Below are 23,862 nucleotides of genomic sequence, written 5' to 3'. Positions count from 1 at the left end.
CTGTCAGGAAAATTTGCAGTACTCAGTTACAGCATCCCAAACTGGCATGCGTAGATACTGAAACCTGCCCCACTCATTTCTCATTTCTAACCAAATGAATCCCTTTGTAATGAATACATTATGCATATAAATATAGCTATTGTATTATATAATATACATGCTTAGTAAATGAATGTTTGCATACATAAGCAAACAGTGAGGGCACTCATCCCAGTCCATATTAGCTCTAACTATCTGCAGTAATCTAGATATGCTTTGCTTGCACTAGCATCCTCTAATCATTTTTCTAGACTGCTTGCTTTTCCAACCACGCATGCAAATATGAAGAACGTTGAAGCACTTTATTTATGTATAGCGTTTTGGAAAACTTATTTTGTACTGGTCCAGCTTTATCCCCAATTTATCTGATGGGTTTTGCTTTTGTATTTGCTATTATTACTTTTTGTATCATATATTTAAACATAAATATGTAATATAATATACATGATATGCTGTGATACATACGTCTATAGATTATGGATATATAATGTTGTCTGATGTGCGTGATGTGGTGAAGATCTTATAAGAAAATGACTGTAGGCAATATTTTATTGGATGAAATCCTAGATATGTACAGTATATGTTATCCAGTATGAAGCTACTGTATCAGCATGTTGGAGGGACATGGCCAGCACTGAGAGTACTGTCAATCCCAGGGCTAAAAGGATGCTATTTAAAGTTTATACAAGGCAAAATACTATTGTTATTCTGCCCACGTCATAACTCTATCTAGTTTGTGATCCTAACATGAGAGAAACCCTAATCTGTCCATTCAAATAAGAAAATAATAGACAATATAACAGAGTTTATATCATTCAAAAAACAAGTATTAGATAATATATCACAAGGCTAAATGTATGATAAAGAGTGGCTTTGTGAAGAGATATCAAACTTTCCATCGATGCCATTATTCCAACCAAGGTGGACTAGAGCTTTATGTCAAAAGAGACATAACCACCTAACTCTACTGACCTGTTCTGGTGTGACTGCAGTAAGTCCTGTACTATAACAACCTAACTCTACTGACCTGTTCTGGTGTGACTGCAGTAAGTCCTGTACTATAACAACCTAACTCTACTGACCTGTTCTGGTGTGACTGCAGTAAGTCCTGTACTATAACCACCTAACTCTACTGACCTGTTCTGGTGTGACTGCAGTAAGTCCTGTACTATAATCACCTAACTCTACTGACCTGTTCTGGTGTGACTGCAGTAAGTCCTGTACTATAACCACCTAACTCTACTGACCTGTTCTGGTGTGACTGCAGTAAGTCCTGTACTATGACAACCTAACTCTACTGACCTGTTCTGGTGTGACTGCAGAAAGTCCTGTACTATAACCACCTAACTCTACTGACCTGTTCTGGTGTGACTGCAGTAAGTCCTGTACTATAACAACCTAACTATACTGACCTGTTCTGGTGTGACTGCAGTAAGTCCTGTACTATAACAACCTAACTCTACTGACCTGTTCTGGTGTGACTGCAGTAAGTCCTGTACTATAACCACCTAACTCTACTGACCTGTTCTGGTGTGACTGCAGTAAGTCCTGTACTATAACCACCTAACTCTACTGACCTGTTCTGGTGTGACTGCAGTAAGTCCTGTACTATAACCACCTAACTCTACTGACCTGTTCTGGTGTGACTGCAGTAAGTCCTGTACTATAACCACCTAACTCTACTGACTTGTTCTGGTGTGACTGCAGTAAGTCCTGTACTATAACCACCTAACTCTACTGACCTGTTCTGGTGTGACTGCAGTAAGTCCTGTACTATAACCACCTAACTCTACTGACCTGTTCTGGTGTGACTGCAGTAAGTCCTGTACTATAACCACCTAACTCTACTGACCTGTTCTGGTGTGACTGCAGTAAGTCCTGTACTATAACCACCTAACTCTACTGACCTGTTCTGGTGTGACTGCAGTAAGTCCTGTACTATAACCACCTAACTCTACTGACCTGTTCTGGTGTGACTGCAGTAAGTCCTGTACTATAACAACCTAACTCTACTGACCTGTTCTGGTGTGACTGCAGTAAGTCCTGTACTATAACCACCTAACTCTACTGACCTGTTCTGGTGTGACTGCAGTAAGTCCTGTACTATAACCACCTAACTCTACTGACTTGTTCTGGTGTGACTGCAGTAAGTCCTGTACTATAACCACCTAACTCTACTGACCTGTTCTGGTGTGACTGCAGTAAGTCCTGTACTATAATCACCTAACTCTACTGACCTGTTCTGGTGTGACTGCAGTAAGTCCTGTACTATAATCACCTAACTCTACTGACCTGTTCTGGTGTGACTGCAGTAAGTCCTGTACTATAACCACCTAACTCTACTGACCTGTTCTGGTGTGACTGCAGTAAGTCCTGTACTATAACCACCTAACTCTACTGACCTGTTCTGGTGTGACTGCAGTAAGTCCTGTACTATAACCACCTAACTCTACTGACCTGTTCTGGTGTGACTGCAGTAAGTCCTGTACTATAATCACCTAACTCTACTGACCTGTTCTGGTGTGACTGCAGTAAGTCCTGTACTATAACCACCTAACTCTACTGACCTGTTCTGGTGTGACTGCAGTAAGTCCTGTACTATAACAACCTAACTGTGTGTGTGTGTGTGTGTGTGTGTCCTACTGACTTGTTCTGGTGTGACTGCAGTAAGTCCTGTACTATAACCACCTAACTCTACTGACCTGTTCTGGTGTGACTGCAGTAAGTCCTGTACTATAACCACCTAACTCTACTGACTTGTTCTGGTGTGACTGCAGTAAGTCCTGTACTATAACCACCTAACTCTACTGACCTGTTCTGGTGTGACTGCAGTAAGTCCTGTACTATAATCACCTAACTCTACTGACCTGTTCTGGTGTGACTGCAGTAAGTCCTGTACTATAATCACCTAACTCTACTGACCTGTTCTGGTGTGACTGCAGTAAGTCCTGTACTATAACCACCTAACTCTACTGACCTGTTCTGGTGTGACTGCAGTAAGTCCTGTACTATAACCACCTAACTCTACTGACCTGTTCTGGTGTGACTGCAGTAAGTCCTGTACTGTAACAACCTAACTCTACTGACCTGTTCTGGTGTGACTGCAGTAAGTCCTGTACTATAACCACCTAACTCTACTCTGTGTGACCTGTTCTGGTGTGACTGCAGTAAGTCCTGTACTATAACCACCTAACTCTACTGACCTGTTCTGGTGTGACTGCAGTAAGTCCTGTACTATAACCACCTAACTCTACTGACCTGTTCTGGTGTGACTGCAGTAAGTCCTGTACTATAACCACCTAACTCTACTGACCTGTTCTGGTGTGACTGCAGTAAGTCCTGTACTATAACCACCTAACTCTACTGACTTGTTCTGGTGTGACTGCAGTAAGTCCTGTACTATAACCACCTAACTCTACTGACCTGTTCTGGTGTGACTGCAGTAAGTCCTGTACTATAACCACCTAACTCTACTGACCTGTTCTGGTGTGACTGCAGTAAGTCCTGTACTATAACCACCTAACTCTACTGACCTGTTCTGGTGTGACTGCAGTAAGTCCTGTACTATAACCACCTAACTCTACTGACCTGTTCTGGTGTGACTGCAGTAAGTCCTGTACTATAACCACCTAACTCTACTGACCTGTTCTGGTGTGACTGCAGTAAGTCCTGTACTATAATCACCTAACTCTACTGACCTGTTCTGGTGTGACTGCAGTAAGTCCTGTACTATAACCACCTAACTCTACTGACTTGTTCTGGTGTGACTGCAGTAAGTCCTGTACTATAACCACCTAACTCTACTGACCTGTTCTGGTGTGACTGCAGTAAGTCCTGTACTATAACCACCTAACTCTACTGACCTGTTCTGGTGTGACTGCAGTAAGTCCTGTACTATAACAACCTAACTCTACTGACTTGTTCTGGTGTGACTGCAGTAAGTCCTGTACTGTGTGATGTAACTGTTGACATTGAGCACCAGCGTCTACACTTACAGGTGTAATGAGATGTTATTATTTCACATTTATTTCACTTGTATATAGCTCTTTTCATTACATAAAATAATCTCCAAGCTCATATCGTTAAAGAAAGATACATACTGCTATGTTAGTGGCTGCCTTATGCTTAGACATAGAAGGGCACAGTAAAACACAGATAACTTGGGTTACCAAGTGTACATGATAGTCAGTCTAGTATGGAGTCTGCAGAACTAGTGCTGCGTACAGATGAAAACAGTATTCCCATTTTAAAACTTTGTAACACTCTCAATTCTGTAAAGAAAGGATCTGTTTATACTCCTATATAGTGATCCCTGTGTGTGTGTGTGTGTGTGTGTGTGTGTGTGTGTGTGTGTCTGTGTCTGTGTCTGTGTGTGTGTGTGTGTGTGTGTGTGTCTGTGTGTCTGTCTGTCTGTCTGTCTGTCTGTCTGTCTGTCTGTCTGTCTGTCTGTCTGTCTGTCTGTCTGTCTGTCTGTCTGTCTGTCTGCGTGCGTGCGTGCGTGTGTCTGTGTGTGTGTGTGTGCGTGTGTGTGTATATATGTACAGTGTGTGTATATATGTACGGTGTGTGCGTATATGTACGGTGTGTGCGTGTTAATGAGGAGTAAGGGGTTATGTATCGCTCACTCTCTGATCATTCTATATGCTCTTCCTGCACTCTGTGTATAAGGGGATGTGGGTGTCAGGCAAGGTAAGGAAGGGTACTGCTAGGTGTCAGGCAAGGTGGAAGGTGTGCAGGTGTCAGGCAAGGTAAGGAAGGGTACTGCTAGGTGTCAGGCAAGGTAAGGAAGGGTACTGCTAGGTGTCAGGCAAGGTAAGGAAGGGTACTGCTAGGTGTCAGGCAAGGTAAGGAAGGGTACTGCTAGGTGTCAGGCAAGGTAAGGAAGGGTACTGCTAGGTGTCAGGCAAGGTAAGGAAGGGTACTGCTAGGTGTCAGGCAAGGTAAAGAAGGGTACTGCTAGGTGTCAGGCAAGGTAAAGAAGGGTACTGCTAGGTGTCAGGCAAGGTAAGGAAGGGTACTGCTAGGTGTCAGGCAAGGTAAGGAAGGGTACTGCTAGGTGTCAGGCAAGGTAAGGAAGGGTACTGCTAGGTGTCAGGCAAGGTAAGGAAGGGTACTGCTAGGTGTCAGGCAAGGTAAGGAAGGGTACTGCTAGGTGTCAGGCAAGGTAAGGAAGGGTACTGCTGTCAGGCAAGGTAAGGAAGGGTAGGTGTCAGGCAAGGTAAGGAAGGGTACTGCTAGGTGTCAGGCAAGGTAAGGAAGGGTACTGCTAGGTGTCAGGCAAGGTAAGGAAGGGTACTGCTAGGTGTCAGGCAAGGTAAGGAAGGGTACTGCTAGGTGTCAGGCAAGGTAAGGAAGGGTACTGCTAGGTGTCAGGCAAGGTAAAGAAGGGTACTGCTAGGTGTCAGGCAAGGTAAGGAAGGGTACTGCTAGGTGTCAGGCAAGGTAAGGAAGGGTACTGCTAGGTGTCAGGCAAGGTAAGGAAGGGTACTGCTAGGTGTCAGGCAAGGTAAGGAAGGGTACTGCTAGGTGTCAGGCAAGGTAAGGAAGGGTACTGCTAGGTGTCAGGCAAGGTAAGGAAGGGTACTGCTAGACTGGTGTGAAAGGAGGAACCAAAGAGCTGCTATACTGTGATGTCTGTTAGATAAACAGTAACTAAAGCCACTTGGAGAAAAAGGCCTGTTGTAAAATCCATCCCAGGATTACACCACTGTCCTTATGTGTCTTCTAAACGGTTATGAGCTGTCATAAAGCCTACATAGTGATGTCATAACATATCATAGGATAATGTTTTTGTGCCATATGCAGTGATCAGTTAACTGTAGATTGTATCCTGGTCCCGTTAGGCATTTTTATGTATTGTGATATAAGCTGACATAACCTGTTATGAATGGTAATAACACATGTAGTAAATTATTAATAATCATTATTGAAGCTTTATGAAGGAGTGTTCACCTGCTATTCACTGTCAGGAATCATAACCTCACATCGATTTCAATGTTGTCTAACTAATGTTTAAAAAAAAAAAACGTTATTTGCTGTTTCTTCATTTGTTAATAATTTGTATTTTTTTGCTTTGAGTCATTTGGCTGAAAATGTGCTTTTCATATTTGTTTATTTATATCATTGCCTTGGATTTTCTGTTTTTCATTGCAACCTTTGTTGGTGAGAAAAGTTTGTGTCTAGCAACACAGCACATGTTATTATTTTCCACCTCATGTTATGCTTTCATGAGGAATTCAGAACAGGTATGATTTTGCTTGAATTCCCCTGTTGCGTGATGGAACCAACTAATCGATCATGTCTCTAATTTTTTTTTAGACTTGGGGCAAAGTAAATTCTGATACAGAAATGAATCTGCTGCAGTGGACAGAAATGTTAATGACTATCAGATGTAGTACTATTTGAGTAAATATTTAAGGATTTATACAATATTATCATAAGTAACTAAAATTGTAGACTGATGGGCTAGATCAATGGATCAGGCCTTAGGCTATCCTACTTTCCACATTAATATTATTTTCCATATTAATAAGGACATTATAAAACTACCAAAGGTAATTTGACCTGGGAAATCAAAGTCAAATGAATTGGCAGCCCTTCAGCACTCCATCTAAAAGAAAAAGAACATGCACTAAACTCCTTGTTTACATTCTCATGTCATCATAACACCTGCATGTCCTTTTCTCCTAGTGACACTGAGGACCATAAGCCGTTAAAAGGGAGCCGCACACCTTCTAACGGGACGGTGCACAGGGACAGCAGTGACGAAAGTTTAGTTGACTATGGAGGTGGAGATGGACAGTTCAACGAGGATGGGTCTTTTATTGGGCAGTACAGCGGAAAGAGCTCCATCAGGGAAACTGCTGAGGCCCACTCCCCGGTTAACACAACCACTATGAACTCCTTTGTGTAGCCAGTCAACTGGTCAGCCAGGCCACTAGGTGGCGCTCCAGTATATGCAACTTTTTTTGTGTAGCCAGGCCACTAGGCAGCGTTGCAGATTCTTATATATTCTATGCGTAGCTAATTAGACGTTTATCCTCCCAGCCAATAGGAGACACTGCGGTGACTGTTCCATCCCCCCATATCACAGGGCAATCACATCATTGTGTGGCTTATCATCATCATCATCATCATTACATGCCCCACCCATCTGCACCCAGAACCACCAATGAGAACCACCCTGCTGTCACAGACACATAAGATACACATTGGAGATACTAGATACTCCTGGAGGACTACGATTCTTATACAGTGCATGGAAATCCTGAAATGATGTACATACATATATTAACATATTGAGATTAACAGTAATTAGTATATTACACGGAAGACATTGTCTATCTTGGACTACTATACGGTTCACATTTGTATCATTTACCATATTGTTTTTACAGTCAAAGCGTTATCTTGATATTATTGTGTATGTTAGAGGTGCTTTTTGTCCCTCAGGGCCACCATAAAGAGGCATCAATGTCTTTGTGGACCTAGTGGTGAAATGAGTTACTAAATGTATGGCTATTATTCGATGTATTTTTGCAAGACGGGCAGATTGTACAGTTTATACAGTTGTTGTTGCAGAAAGGTTGAATTAACAGTCACAAAGGTAAAGGTTGAATTTACAGTAACAAAGGTAGAGGTTGAATTTACAGTAACAAAGGTAGAGGTTGAATTTACAGTTGCAAAGGTAAAGGTTGAATTTACAGTAGCAAAGTTACAGGCTGAATTGAAGGTAACAAAGGTAAAGGTTGAATTTACAATAGCAAAGGTAAAGGTTGAATTTACAGTAGCAAAGGTAAAGGTTGAATTTACAGTAACAAAGGTAAAGGTTGAATTTACAATAGCAAAGGTAAATGTTGAATTTACAGTAACAAAGGTAAAGGTTGAATTTACAGTAACAAAGGTAAAGGTTGAATTTACAATAGCAAAGGTAAAGGTTGAATTTACAGTAGCAAAGGTAAATGTTGAATTTACAGTAGCAAAGGTAAAGGTTGAATTTACAGTAACAAAGGTAAAGGTTGAATTTACAGTAACAAAGGTAAAGGTTGAATTTACAGTGCAGGATTTTGTACAGTATGTATATGCAGACAGAGAGCTCCTAAATGTATTATTCTTCTGCTGCGAATGCAAATGGTGATGCTATACACACCCTCATGACGTCATCCTCATGACCTTTGACCTGCATGTGGCCTCATTTCCTGTGGTTGCAACTCACATGATCTCACCTGATGGTGACCTTATGGCTCTTCTTGTCAGATGGTGACCTTATGGCTCTTCTTGTCAGATGGTGACCTTATGGCTCTTCTTGTCAGATGGTGACCTTATGGCTCTTCTTGTCAGATGGTGACCTTATGGCTCTTCTTGTCAGATGGTGACCTTATGGCTCTTCTTGTCAGATGGTGACCTTATGGCTCTTCTTGTGGTGCGTGTGTCCGTGTGCACGTGTGTGTGTGCTGTTGTTGAGGGGATATTAGTCATGCTAGGAAAGAGGTGCTCACTCGTATGAAGTACATTTGAGGTGACAAGGGTTCGCAAGCTATTTTCTTTTCTTAACTTGCATCAAGTTTTACATTGTTGTTGTTGTTGTTTTTTACAGAAATGTCGATTATTTGTTGAATTTGTAAATATATCATTTTGAATGTACAGAGAAACACAACCAGAAGAGCTTAATTAAAGGGATGGTTCACCTAAATTACAGAATTTGATGACAACCTGAAAGGAAGAACTGCATGAAATAGTTTGAGAGAGCTGTGTTCAATATAGGCTACTATATATATATATATATATATATGTATTTGTTTGTTTTTATTTCTTTTATCTTAGCTGTGAACATTGTACTTTATTGTAACTAACAGGACAAAATGTTGCCCATGAGTTCAAATTTGAGTTTTTTTCATTTGTCAGCAATTTAGTTGTGTATTTCTGAAATGTCACTTCTCTGTATTAAATGAAACCATACAGTACTCAGTAAACATTGAGATTTAATGTACTTTGGAGTGTTAGACAAGTACTATAATGTACTATAACATTGTGGTTTTCTGCTTCATGTGGTTTATTCAGCACAAAGTCTACCAAACTCATCCACTTTGTGACAGTATTGCAAAACGGTTGTATTCTTATTCATAAACAGTTTCAAGGTTTTTACTAACAATTTATGCCTCTTTTCATTTCTATTTAAGTTTCTCCACTTAGTGCAAGAATGAAGTGGAAATATAATGAATGAATAAAATATAATGATCTGCTGTGATGTCAGTTCTATCTTTGACTGTAAAGCTTCATTCTGACTGTTCTTATGCCCTGCAAGCAAACGGAGCATTGAGCATTCTCTGATAGGACCAAGGTAACGTATCTGATGAAGGCAATTATACAGCAAGAGCTACAAAATGGTCCCCTAAATATTACATGATACTGTATTAACCCAATGAGTCCCATTTTGGACGTTGAGTTACAGACTTCTTGGTTGTAGCGTTGTATTCGTCTTCTGTATCAACAGATACCAATCATTAGTCTGTGTGATTAACGGGAGATGAGCTAGAACGGTGTTTGAGACGAGGGCAGATCCTGAAGGGGCCCAGGGATCGGTATTTTATACACAACGTCTGTAGAGTCGAATGGTTTTAGCTACAAAAAGCGATCTATGAAAAACTGAGACTTTTTATCTATGATACTCACAGACCACACTACAGTCATTAGAAGGTACGAGGTTCTTCAACATAACATCATAGGACATCCCAGGACATAGTGTCTTTCATACTGTAAGGGGTTCTTCAACAGAACAACATAGGAAATCCCAGGACATAGTGTCTTTCATACTGTAAGGGGTTCTTCAACATAACAACATAGGAAATCCCAGGACATAGTGTCTTTCATACTGTAAGGGGTTCTTCAACAGAACAACATAGGAAATCCCAGGACATAGTGTCTTTCATACTGTAAGGGGTTCTTCAACATAACAACATAGGAAATCCCAGGACATAGTGTCTTTCATACTGTAAGGGGTTCTTCAACAGAACAACATAGGAAATCCCAGGACATTGTGTCTATAATACTGTAATAAGCTCACATAGTTACTGTCACAAACCACCCACAGTTGTCGCTGACTAGTTGGATATTCATTTCCCACTGAGCAAACCATTTCTGTACTTACAGCTTCATATCAATTCATTTTGATCAGGTTTTCTCTTTGGTGGACCTTATTTTTTTATTGACATTTGTCAAAACTCATGAATGCAACTGTTTATGTCAAATTGTTTTGGGTTCAAATTGTTTTGTGTTCTAATTTTTTTGTCTTCTACTTGTTTTGTGTTCTAATTGTTTAGTGTTCTAATTGTTTTGTGTTCTACTTGTTTTGTGTTCTAATTGTTTTGTGTTCCAATTGTTTTGTGTTCCAATTGTTTTGTGTTCTAATTGTTTTGTGTTCTAATTGTTTTGTGTTCTAATTGTTTCGTGTTCTACTTGTTTTGTGTTCTAATTGTTTTGTGTTCTAATTTTTGTGTTCCAATTTTTTGTGTTCTAATTGTTTTGTCTTCTTTGTTTTGTGTTCTAATTGTTTTGTGTTCTAATTGTTTTGTGTTCTACTTGTTTTGTGTTCTAATTGTTTTGTGTTCCAATTGTTTTGTGTTCTAATTGTTTTGTGTTCTAATTGTTTTGTGTTCTAATTGTTTTGTGTTCTACTTGTTTTGTGTTCTAATTGTTTTGTGTTCTAATTGTTTTGTGTTCTAATTGTTTTGTGTTCTACTTGTTTTGTGTTCTACTTGTTTTGTGTTCTAATTGTTTTGTGTTCCAATTGTTTTGTGTTCCAATTGTTTTGTGTTCTACTTGTTTTGTGTTCTACTTGTTTTGTGTTCTAATTGTTTTGTGCTCCAATTGTTTTGTGCTCCAATTGTTTTGTGTTCCAATTGTTTTGTGTTCTACTTGTTTTGTGTTCCAATTGTTTTGTTTCAAATTGTTTTGTTGTTGTTTTGTGTTCTACTTGTTTTGTGTTCTACTTGTTTTGTGTTCTACTTGTTTTGTGTTCCAATTGTTTTGTGTTCTACTTGTTTTGTGTTCCAATTGTTTTGTGTTCTACTTGTTTTGTGTTCTACTTGTTTTGTGTTCCAATTGTTTTGTGTTCTACTTGTTTTGTGTTCTAATTGTTTTGTGTTCTACTTGTAGCCATGGTTGGCCTGAAAATACCATGTTAAACCACTTAATTGTGAGTCTAAATATAAGAGATGGACATGGAGATAAATGAAAGTCAGATAAATGGAAAGACGATTTTTGCTGGCGTCTCATGATTTGATTTAATCATGATAATGTCTCATAGCAGCAGTGTGGTTTGCTCCACTACAGACCAAGTCATTGGCAATGGGAATAGAGGACGATGTTTTCACACCTTCACAGAGCTGGGGGGTAAGGTGTGTGTAAGTGTGTTTTGGTTGAGAGTCTATATTTTGTCATGAAAAGAATGATAAACACATTGGGGTGCTTAAACCTGGGATATTTTTAGCGATGAAAGACTTCCCGGGGGAACTTGGGTGAAATTAAAACACACGTCAGTTTACAAGCCCCCTCAGGGCCCAGAACCAGACTCTCCCTGACAGAAAAAGGTAGGAGGAGGAGTCCCTCCTAAAACACACCAATAACATGCTGTGAGCCAGGCTGCTGAGTTTATGAAGACTGTCTGAGTCACAGACAGAGCGGGAGATAGAGAGTCACACACATACACAGAGAGAGAGATAGAGAGTCTAAGACCGAGAGAGAGATAGATTGAGAGTCACAGACAGAGAGATAGTCACACACAGACAGAGAGAGAGAGTCACAAACAGAGAGAGATAGAGAGTCACAGACAGAGAGAGATAGAGAGTCACAGACAGAGAGAGATAGAGAGTCACAGACAGAGAGAGAGAGTCACAGACAGAGAGAGATAGAGAGTCACAGACAGAGAGAGATAGAGAGTCACAGACAGAGAGAGATAGAGAGTCACAGACAGAGAGAGAGAGAGTCACAGACAGAGAGATAGAGTCACAGACAGAGAGAGATAGAGAGTCACAGACAGAGAGAGAGAGAGAGTCACAGGCAGAGAGAGATAGAGAGTCACAGACAGAGAGAGAGATAGAGAGTCACAGACAGAGAGAGATAGAGAGTCACAGACAGAGAGAGATAGAGAGTCACAGACAGAGAGAGATAGTCACAGACATAGAGAGTCACAGACAGAGAGAGAGAGAGTCACAGAGAGAGAGAGAGAGAGTCACAGACAGAGAGATAGAGAGTCACAGGCAGCGAGAGATAGAGAGTCACAGACAGAGAGATAGAGAGTCACAGACAGAGAGTCACAGACAGAGAGAGAGAGAAAGTCCTGATGAAACATGATAGTTCAGCTGTCTGTTGGCGATCCCTTGTTGACACTTCCGTCCCCATTATGGGCATGTATATGGATGTAATTGGGGGGGAACACACACACCGTCTGGTATATGCAGTCACACAAACACACTCACGCAAGTACACATACAACACAGCACTATACACTGAAGTGTGGACGTCTGGTGGACGTCTGGTGGACGCCTGGTGGACGTCTGGTGGACGCCTGGTGGACGTCTGGTGGACGCCTGGTGGACGTCTGGTGGACGCCTGGTGGACGTCTGGTGCGTGGCTCTTGGACCACTTCTCTGTTTGGCAGGGATACTTTACCTTCTGTTCACTTAGGTGGATGGGGCTTCTCTTTCTGCTGAGGAAATTTATTGAGCATAATTATTTCACAGGTGTGTTCACACTATTTATAGCAGTACATAGACCAGCAACTCAAACATTCCTGAATGTACAGAGAACCAAATGAAAGGTCCAAAATAAGAAGGCAAAATATGAATTTAAAAAACAAGCTCTATAATGTCTCATCAATGTCTCATCAATACATACAAGCGTAATTATCTGCTGTCCTCTCACAGGTACCAAGCTATATGGTATTTGTCATTTGTAGACCGTCATGTGATCTCCCAACATTACAGATTAGTTTTCTAGCCTTTACTGCCACCTAGTGATTAACAGGCAATCATACTAATGAGAAGAAACATCACAGTCTCATTATATTCACACTGTAAATGTACAAGCTTGCCAAGTAGAGTGGTATACATTCCAAACTAGTATACTATTACCAAAATGGATAAAAATATACATTTATCAGACAATATTTTCAGAATAACTATTTGTACTTACTTTGGATCCCCTGTAGTTCTTGCCAAGACAGCAGCTACTCTTCCTGTGGTCCAGCAACATTACTCAGAGGACATTCAGCCAACTTGACACAACTGTGGGAAGCATTGAAGTAAACATGGACCAGCATCCCTGTGGAACGCTATCGACGACTTGTAAAGTCCATGCTTCGAAGAATTAAGGCTCTTCTCAATATTAGGAAGGTGTCCCTGATGTTGTGTACAATTAAAAACCAGACATTACATTTCACAACACATTGAGTGTGGGCCCTCAGCCCACATACTGCATCTACAACACGACATCTATCTGTATGTGTGTGTATTGTGCGTATGTTATATTGTGTGTGTATATGCATGTCTGTGTTTGTGTCTCTTCACAGACCCTGCTGTTCTATAAGGTGTATTTATTTGTTTTTTAACATCTGATTCTACTGCTTGAGTGAGTTACTTGATGTGGAATAGAGTTCCATGTAGTCATGGCTCTATGTAGTACTGTACACCTCCCCATAATCTGTTCTGGACTTGGGGCCTGTGAAGAGACCTCTGGTGTCATGTCTTGTGGGGTAAGCATGGGTGTCTGAGCTGTGTGCCGGTAGTTTAGACAGACAGCTCGGTGCATTCAACACGTCAATACTTACAAAAACAAGTAGTGATGAAGTCAATCCCTCCTCCCCTTTGAGCCATATTATTAATGTTAGTTATCTGTGTACATCCAAGGGCCAGCCGTGCTGCCCTGTTCTGGGTTAGTTGTAATTTTCCTAAGTTCCTCTTTGTGGCACCTGACCACACGACTGAACAGTAGTCAAGGTGCGACACAACTAGGACCTGTAGGACCTGCCTTGTTTATAGTGCTGTTAAGAAAGCAGGGCATTGCTTTATTATAGACAGACTTCTCCCCATGTTATCTACTACTGCATCAATATGTTTTGACCATGACAGTTTACAATCCAGGGTTACTCCAAGAAGTTTAGTCATCTCAACTTTCTTATTCATTACAATATTTCGTTGAGGTTTAGGCTTTAGTCAATGATTTGTCCCAAATACAGTGATTTTAGTTTTTGAAATGAAACTGTTCTGGGCCAACTATCATTTTCCTAACAATACTACCAGTAAATAAACTATTGGGAGCATCAAAATCATTCATTTTCATGGCAACAGGATCATATTATCTTTGTGTTTATTTGTGCTAATAACCACCGAAACAGCAGCTGCCCTCTTCAACCCTACAACCCCACCCCCATTCCTTCCCTCTATTTTCCTTCATCTCTTTCCCAAGCCTCTAATATCGACTGTATAACCCCAACCCTCCCGTCCCACCTCTCACCGTTCCCCTCTCCATCTCTTCCATATCCTTCTAACCCACCCTATCTTCACTCTCTTCCCCACCCCCTCAACACCTTCCTACCCCATCTCCTCTCACCGTTCCCCTCTCCATCTCTTCCATATCCTTCTACCCCACCCTATCTTCACTCTCTTCCCCACCCCCTCAACACCTTCCTACCCCATCTCCTCTCACCGTTCCCCTCTCCATCTCTTCCATATCCTTCTACCCCACCCTATCTTCACTCTCTTCCCCACCCCCTCAACACCTTCCTACCCCATCTCCTCTCTCCTCCCCCTATCCCCCCAATCCTCTGAGGACTGATCAGAGCCTGTGTGTCGACAGTATGTCTGCCACTACACCCATTAGCCATTCATTCCCTGCTGTTGCCGCCTCCTCCCTGTCTGTCCAGCTGGTTTACATGGTTTCTGATCAACTGAGAACCTGTGATATATGTTCCATGGCAGGCTGTGCATCCCCTGTTTATAACAGGAAGAAAAAGAAGAAGACACGGCATCTTTCCATATGATTCCCTCTCTCTCTCTCTCTCTCTCTCTCTCTCTCTCTCTCTCTCTCTCTCTCTCTCTCTCTCTCTCTCTCTCTTTCTTTCTCTCTCTCTCTCTCTCTCTCTCTCTCTCTCTCTCTCTCTCTCTCTCTCTCTCTCTCTCTCTCTCTCTCTCTCTCTCTGCCTCTCTCTCTCTCTCTCTCTCTCTCTCTCCTCTCTGCCCTCCCTCTCCTCTCTCTCTCTCTCTCTCTCTCTCTCTCTCTCTCTCTCCTTCTGTAGTGTGATTGAGAGGAGCGTCTGTTCCTGACATGAAGAGTCTGGTCCTTTGTGTCCATATGTAAATGTGCCCTTTTCCACCACAGGTTTGAGAGATGGAGATGATAATTGTTTATGATTGCTCTGTGACATTTCCATATGGCTGATGAGTGGTGACCCAAGACATTCACATCTGTCCAGACCCAACCTTCTGAACCTTCAGAGTATAAAGGGCATTCGGAAAATATTCAGACCCTTTTGTTACGTTCCAGCCTTATTCTAAAATTGCTTAAATAGTTTTTTACACACAATACCCCATAATGACAAAGCAAAAACAGGTTTTTAGACATTTTTGCTACTGAAATACCTTATTTACATAAGTATTCAGACACTTTGCTATGAGACTCGAAGTTGAGCTCAGGAGCATCCTGTTTCCATTGATCATCCTTGAAATGTTTCTACAACTTGGTTAGAGTCCACCTGTGGTAAATTCAATTGATTGGACATGATTTGGAAAGGCACACACCTGTCTATATAAGGTCCCACAGTTTGACAGTGCATGTCAGAGCAAAAACCAAACCATGAGGTTGAAGGAATTGTCCATAGAGTTCCGAGACAGGATTGTGTTGAGGCACAGATCTGGGGAAGGGAAACAAAAATGTCTGCAGCATTGAAGGTCCCCAAGAACACAGTGGCCTCCATCATCCAAACTGAGCAATCTGAAGAGATGGGCCTTGGTCATCTCTAAGAAGATCTGCAGAGAAGAATGGGAGAAACTCCCCAAATACAGCTGTGCTAAGCTTGTAGCGTCATACCCAAGAAGACTATTGTCACGTATACTCCCTCTCCGGCCTCTAGGTCGTCAGGCTGCTGATTGTCCCGCACACCTGTCACCATCGTCTCGCGCTCCTGCGCCTCATGACACTCACCTGGACTCCATCACCTCCTTGGTTATCTTCCCTATATCTGTCACTTGCCTTGGTTCTTTCCTCAGGTGTTATTGACTCTATTTTCGGTGCGTTGTTTTCGGTGCGTTGTTTGTGTTACGTGTTTATTGTTTCATTTCTTTATTAAAACACTCACTCCCTGAACTTGCTTCCCGACTCTCAGCGCACTCTTTACAACTAGAGGCTGTAATCGTTGCAAAAGGTGCTTCAACAAGTACTGAGTAAAGGGTCTGAATACTTATGTAAATGTGATATTTCAGTTTTTTAATTTAACTTTATTTGCTAACATTTCTAAAAACCTGTTTTTGATTTGTCATTATGGGGTATTGTGTGTTGATTGATGCAGGCAATAAAACATTTTTTTTTTAGATTAAGTAATAAAGTAACAAAATGTGGAAAAGGTCAAGGGGTCTGAATACTTTCTGAATGCAGTATTTACAGTACCAGTCAAAGGTTTGGACACACCTACTCATCCAAGGGTTTATCTTTATTTGTGCTATTTTACATTGTAGAATAATAGTGAAGACGTCAATACTATGAAACAACATATGGAATCATGTAGTAACCAAAAAAGTGTTAAACAAATCTAAATATATTTTTGATTCTAGAATCTTCAAAGTAGCCACCCGTTGCCTTGGTGACAGCTTATCACACTCTTGGCATTTTCTCAACTAGCTTCACGAGGTAGTCACCTAGAACGCATTTCAGTTAACATGTGTGCCTTGTTAAAAGTTCATTTGTGGAATTTATTTTCTTCTAAATGCGTTTAAGCCAATCAGTTATGTTGTGACAAGGTAGGTGTGGTATACAGAAGATTGCCCTATTTGTCAAAAGGACAAGTCTATATTATGGCAAGAACAGCTCAAATAAGAAAAGACAAATGACAATCCATCCTTACTTTATGACATGAAGGCAGTCAAAGTTTCTTCAAGAACAGTCGCAGGAACCATGAAGCGCTATGATGAAACTGGCTCTCATGAGGACCGCCAGAGGAAAGGAAGACCAAGAGTTACCTCTGCTGCAGGGGATAAGCTCATTAGAGTTAACTACACCTCAGATTGCAGCCCAAGGAAATGCTTCACAGAGTTCAAGTAACAGACACATCTCAACATCAACTGTTCTGAGGAGACTGCGTGAATCAGGCCTTCAGGGTCGAATTGCTGCAAAGAAACCCCTACTGAAGGTCACCAATAATAAGAAGAGACTTGCTTGGGCCAAGAAACACGAGCAACGGACATTAGACCAGTGGAAATCTGTCCTTTTGTCTGATGAGTCGATATTTGAGATTTTTGGTTCCAACAGCCATGTCTATGTAAGACGCAGAGTAGGTGAAAGGATGATCTTTGCATGTGTGGTTCCCACTGTGAAGCATGGAGGAGGTATGATGGTGTTTTGCTGGTGACATTGTCTGTGATTTATTTAACCAGCATGGCTACCACAGCATTCTGCAGCGACACGTCATCCCATCTGGTTTGAGCTTAGTGGGACTATCATTTGTTTTTCAAAAGGACAATGACCCAAAACACACCTCCAGTCTATACTTATTTTCCACCATAATTTGAAAATAAATTCATAAAAAATACAATGTTATTTTCTGGATTTCTTTTTCTCATTTTGTCTGTCATAGTTGAAGTGTACCTATGATGAAAATTACAGGCCTCTCTCATCTTTTTAAGTGGGAGAACTTGCACAATTGGTGGCTGACTAAATACTTTTTTGCCCCACTGTATATGGTCTGAGAATATAAGATTTTGCAAGTAATCCTCATAACTATCCTGCTAGCAAGCCTCTGTTAACTTCCAGGTAAAATATAATTATAAAGGAACAAGATAATACAGTCATGGTGGCTCTCATAATCACTGTGTATGTCTCTCACACACTGAACACACACACACGTCCCATGTGGATTGGGATTTGGAAACGGGAGGGAGATACCTTTACAACACCCCCCCCCCTGGTCACATGATCCTTCTCTTCTCCTTCTTTGCTCTGTCTCTCTCTAACTCTCTCTCTCAACGTCCCTTCCATCTCACCCACTCTCTCTCTCTGGCTCTTTTTCTCTTAATTAAAGACAATTTCAATTTACGGGCTTCATTGGTATTGGAAACATATGTTTACATTGCCATAGCAAGTGACAAAACAATAGACAAATTAACAGTTAACATTACACTCACAAACGTTCCAAGAGAATAAAGACAGATCATCAGGAAACTGTAGACAATTGACTTCAGGTTCTAGTAGGGTGAGGCCGGGTTCTGCAGACTGTTCTAGTGCCCTCTCGTGCCCTCGCCAATTTGTTGATATATTTGTTAAAGAGGGTGGGGCTTAAGCTGCATCCCTGTCTCACCCCACGGTCCTGTGAAAATAAATATGTGTGTTTTTTTGCCAATTTTGAAAGCACACCTGTTGTTTGTGTACATAGATTTTATAATGTCGTATGTTTTTTCCCCCAACACAACTTTCTATCAATTTGTATAGCAGACCCTCATATGCCAAATTGAGTCAAAAGCTTTTTTGAAAATCAACAAAGCATGACAAGACTTTGCCTTTGTTTTGTTTCTTTGTCAATTAGGGTGTGCAGGGTGAATACGTGGTCTGTCGCTCTCTCTCTCTACAGGACCATTACATGTCACAATCGACTATTGCTCACCATTACTTATTAGGATTTGATATATCGAGACAATAAATTGTTTTCCCATGTGACTGGGATGGAATGCAGCGAAGACGTTTGTCTGGGCCCACAGCAGCCCAGCTCCTCCTCATAGGTAGCCTCATAGGTAGCCTGCCCTTGTGTGTTTTTTTAAATTACTCGTGACCTCTGCTAATCTTGATTTGGTATGTGACAGTCTGCATGACGACATCCGTGTGACTTGCCACATTCAAAACAACTGTGAACCCTAAAAATTAAGAGGTAAAATCATGACGTCAGTGATCTTCAGGTTGGAAAGTTGGAGCTCTAGAATGAGGCCCGGGTTCCAGAGTTGGAATTCAGATTTAGAATCACTAGCACAGAGAGGCTGCTGCCTACATACAGACAGACTTGAAATCATTGGCCACTTTAATAAATGGAACACTAGTCACTTTAATAATGTCACTTTAATAATGTTTACATATCTTGCATTACTCATCTCATATGTATAATGTATACTGTATTCTGTTCATATATATATATATATGTTTTATTCTATTCCTTTACTTAGATTTGTGTGTATTAGGTATTTGTTGGGAAATTGTTAGACATTACTTGTTAGATATTGCTGCACTGTCGAACTAGAAGGACAAGCATTTCGCTACACTTGCAATAGCATCTACTAAACACTTATATGTGACCAATAACATTTGATTAGATTTTTTTTCAGAGTTCCCAGTTGTTTTGAACGCAATGAAGTCGGAAGTTTGAGATTTCCGAGTTACCAGTTCCTGAGTTCCCAGTTGTTTGAAATGCGACACAAGGCCTTTCACTTTATCTAAGCGCATAATTCTGTAGTGGAGACATGGCACACCCATCTCTTCTCTTTAATCATGTAGAATGCTTCAGGCAACGCCATTCTCAAATATAATAGGCTAATGCATAGCCTACACAACACTTTCTCATTGAAGTGTTGTTGTCATCTAAGCTAGATTACAGCTAATGCTGAAACTAAAAGATATGATGATCACAGTGCAGAATAACTAAAACAACACTCAGCTATGAGTCCGCCACGTCGTTTGTTCTGAAACAAACACATTTTGGACTGGATGGCTTCTCCGGTCGCCCAATGAAATAGCGCACCCCCCCCATGTCCTAATGTCATAGCCCTCCATCCAATCGAAGAGGACGCGGCAGAGACTCTGCTGCCTGTCAGTTTCTTCCCGGATCTGAGCTCCTGAGCGCCCGGAGATGCAGTGCTGTTGATCCAGGTGTGAGTCTTGAAGGTTAATCGGACGGACGGATCGTCTGCTATTGCAGGTAAGAAGATGAACAGCTTCATTGATTCTATGTCTTATTTGATTATTTCTAGAAAATCTGTGTCTATGCAGCAATGGGCAAAAGCGAGGGAATCAGTGTTGTTTCCAATGATTGAGATGGGAATGTAGTGATGGAACCTACCGCAATGCAGAATCGTAGACAATTTTGACAAGTTTGTGCAACATGCGTTCTCGTTCTATTCTGCCCAACTGCAAAACTGAGATTTTAGAGATGATCTTGAAGGGATGCTGTTTTCACGTTGATGGAAAACGTTATTCGGGGTGAAATTAGAGGCATGCAACAGACAGACAGATCAGAGCGCTGGCTGCATGGTTTTTGAGGGGAGGGATTGTATTTGATCCACATTACGGATGATTAAACACCTGTGTGCTTAATTAATTATGTCATTCATAAAACCTTGAACGTATAAAATTGCCTACCGGTGGCATAATATCGATACCATTAGAGGTGGTTATTTTAGGGGCTATTCGCTTGTCCTTTCCTGATTATTTATTAAGCTAAAAAAAACGCCAGCTACCCACTTCCAACAGTCCAATCCCTGCAAGATGAATATGCCTTTTCATTATTATTCATTGCGTACGGCAGGAGATATAGATCGCTGGGTTCATTGTAATTTCAAAACAGGAAACCACCTCATTCCGCTATAATGTCAGACAGGTTGTCAGCAAAGGTACCATGGGCGCGTCCTGCCTGGCTTTTCTCGGTTTTCTAGCTACTGGACGTTTACTGTTTGCGCTATAAACGATACATTATAACTGGACACGCTGGACTATAAAATAATGATCATTTTGAATTCCTGCTTTAGTTAATTGCAGCTAGAATTTCTTTCTGCATGACGTGTACAGGTGATTCCTAGATCAAAGTCTTTACTGCAACCCATAGCAACACTGTTACACAGGAGATGTAGTGAAGCTTTCTCCAGTCAACAGTGGCAGTGCTTAGCTGTCTATTAGATAACTTAGCGTTCGTACAGCATTTGTTACATCTGAAAGACTGACATCTGAGATACCTGAAAGATTGACAACTGAAGGACCTGGGCAGGGTGTCAATATTGAACCTGTAGCAGATACATTGGCTTGTTTTGTAGGGGCTGAATTTTTTAAACTGGACTACTAATGCATCTCCAGCTGTCCTATGACCTGTTGTATACCATAGCAGACCTGGGTTCAAATAGTATTTGTTTTCTTTCAGATAATTCAGCTACTTGATTAAGCTTTCTTGGCACTATGGAGCCAATGTAATGGTTCCATAAGTACAAACCACGCCCATCCAGCGCTCCAGGCAGTCTCAATCAAAATTCTCAAAGCATTTGAAATAAATCAATTACCCTTGAACCCAGCCCAGGTCTGCGTCTTGGGCTTTACATTGCCAGGCAGAGCTGGATGGAAATGAAGTTTGGATATTTTACATAAGTTCTTCCCTCTGTGCTTTGGAACAGGGTCAGCCCGAGCAGTCTGTCAGCCAGGCTAGATGAGGAACACTTTAAATAACAGTCACTGGCCCTCCAAGACATGGCTGGCTTGGCCCAGGCAGCGCTGTGTGTCCTATCATGCATTTCAAATTGGCAACCTCAGTGGGATTGGAGCGGTCATTGGGTTTGAGGTGTCCTCTGTCAGTGTTACTGTGATTCAATTGAACCCAGAGATATGGTCAGATAAGACATCCCTTGAGAAAGGCTCAGCAACCCGAAATGCCAGGGCTGGCTAATTTTGAATTCAATAAATGAAACAGTTGGCAAGGAAGAAAAAAAACAAATCCTGTGTGCATCGGCACCCTATCAGTTTTCACAGAGATAGGACTCAACAGAAACTCCTCTCTCTTTCATTGGCAGTAGGGTCTGATATTCATGATGAATTATAGGGATGAAACCCATGCAGAAGCAGAAGTGATTGGTGTTTGGTACGTGCAGAAGCAGAAGTGATTGGTGTTTGGTACGTGCAGAAGCAGAAGTCTTTGGTACGTCAGATCTATTCCTGTGGCATGTCAACCTGTTGAGTAGAAGAGACCACACGCATTGGCCACGAAGAGACCACACTCATTGGCTACGAAGAGTCCACAATCATTGGCCACGAAGAGACCACACTCATTGGCCATGAAGAGACCACACTCATTGGCTACGAAGGGAACACACTCATTGGCGACGAAGGGACCACACTCATTGCCTACGAAGAGACCACACTCATTGCCTACGAAGAGACCACACTCATTGCCTACGAAGAGACCACACTCATTGCCTACGAAGAGACCACACTCATTGGCTACGAAGAGACCACACTCATTGCCTACGAAGAGACCACACACATTGGCTACAACATAGATCTTGGCGCTGCTACATGGTCCAAGCCAACCACACAATGGCAAAGCCATCAAAACATGGACCGTGTGTGTATTTTCAGACTGATATAGAGTGTTGCTAGTTTTTGGACTACTTCAGGTCCACAGCACAGTTGACTTTATGTAATGATACTCACTAGAGACATGTTGTTGGTGTAATATTACTGAATTGGTACAGATTCCTAACAAAACTGACTAACCCTCTTAGTTCTTAATCAGTGATTTCCAAAGCAGGAAAGTTGAGGTCCTGGACGGCTGCCATTTAAGATCAAGGTACTCTCTAAGGACTTTCTGCGAGATTAGATTTGTCCCAAGATGTTCCTTCCCAAATCCAAACTTTCCAAAGCTCTTTGGCAGAGAGTCAATGCATTAGCTGAGAGAGAGCTAAGATAGCCAGTCTGGAGATTTGGGTTTGATAATGAAGGTACTCCGGGACTCCAAGTGGCTGGCAAGCCTGGCATGTTTGTTTGGTCACATGGAAGGCAATGTTGGCCATTCAAGAAGAAAGACATTTCCAGATTTGTTGTTATTGAAAATGAACACACTTACTCAAGGGAGGTCTCTAAAACACAGCATGTTGAACGATCGGCAGACGAACGCTGTATCCACACTCGGTGTGATGTGCGAGAGCCTTAAAGCTAAATTCATGGTGGTGGAGTGAACTCCCCTTTCCGCCTTTCCCCCCATCCTGCTGACAAACATGTCATGCTTTTGTCTTGATGGTCTCTTTAGATTGATGCTCTTGTCTCGATGATCTCTTTAGATTGTCCAGCTATTTCACCAAAGTCTCGATCAATAGAGAGAGGATCACTAATGGTACGACTAGCTGATTAGCTGTGAGACACACAGAGACATGATGTCTTCATCTTCTTCTCTGTTTGCCCAGACACAGACCCCTCCACTGTTCAATTCAGAGCAAGAGAAAGACCCTCAGTCTCTACTGCCATCTCTGTGCTCTGTGCTCTGGCTTATCTCTGAATGTGTATAGTCCCTCCCCCCTGCCAATATCTGTCTGTGCTGCAGGCCTGTCATTATCTCTGTTTGTGGGTTATTCTTCACTCTCCTGTCTCAGAATGGTTGGTCCCACTGGGCCATTGGGCCTCTGTTCAACCCTAGAGGGGTTGAAAAGGGACCCTCAGTCAGTTCCCAGTGCCTTATCTGTATCTGTATAGACCCTACTGCAAATATCTGTATCTACAGTCCTTACTGCAAATATCTGTATCTATAGTCCCTACTGCAAATATCTGTATCTATAGTCCCTACTGCAAATATCTGTATCTATAGTCCCTACTGCAAATATCTGT

General features: G+C 41.6%; 2 protein-coding genes and 1 long non-coding RNA gene across 15 annotated transcripts in view; all 3 read left to right on the top strand.

Annotated features, from left to right (window-relative positions):
• The window catches only part of LOC112219035 (neuronal cell adhesion molecule-like), a 152,580-nt gene extending 143,294 nt beyond the window's left edge, over positions 1-9,286 (top strand). For all 13 annotated transcript variants that reach the window (XM_042301795.1, XM_042301790.1, XM_042301793.1 and 10 more), the window contains one exon: positions 6,730-9,286. In XM_042301795.1, the coding sequence (XP_042157729.1) occupies positions 6,730-6,952 (223 nt within the window). In that variant the 3' untranslated portion in view covers positions 6,953-9,286. The remainder of the gene's footprint in view (positions 1-6,729) is intronic.
• Positions 5,023-6,315, top strand: LOC121840091. The gene is made up of 2 exons (XR_006079388.1): positions 5,023-5,203; positions 5,258-6,315. It is a non-coding gene; the product is annotated as an uncharacterized LOC121840091 (long non-coding RNA).
• A 10,751-nt stretch (positions 9,287-20,037) lies between the features above and the next one.
• LOC112238097 (contactin-1a-like) overlaps positions 20,038-23,862 on the top strand; it is a 153,729-nt gene continuing 149,904 nt past the window's right edge. The window contains exon 1 of the mRNA XM_042301774.1: positions 20,038-20,203. The gene's annotated coding sequence lies outside the window, so the exon portion shown is untranslated. The remainder of the gene's footprint in view (positions 20,204-23,862) is intronic.

Source organism: Oncorhynchus tshawytscha, linkage group LG19, assembly GCF_018296145.1.
Source record: "Oncorhynchus tshawytscha isolate Ot180627B linkage group LG19, Otsh_v2.0, whole genome shotgun sequence".
NCBI classification, from domain to species: Eukaryota; Metazoa; Chordata; class Actinopteri; order Salmoniformes; family Salmonidae; genus Oncorhynchus; species Oncorhynchus tshawytscha.
The sequence above is the reverse complement of the archived record's forward strand: the minus strand, read 5'-3'. Positions and strand labels throughout refer to the sequence as shown.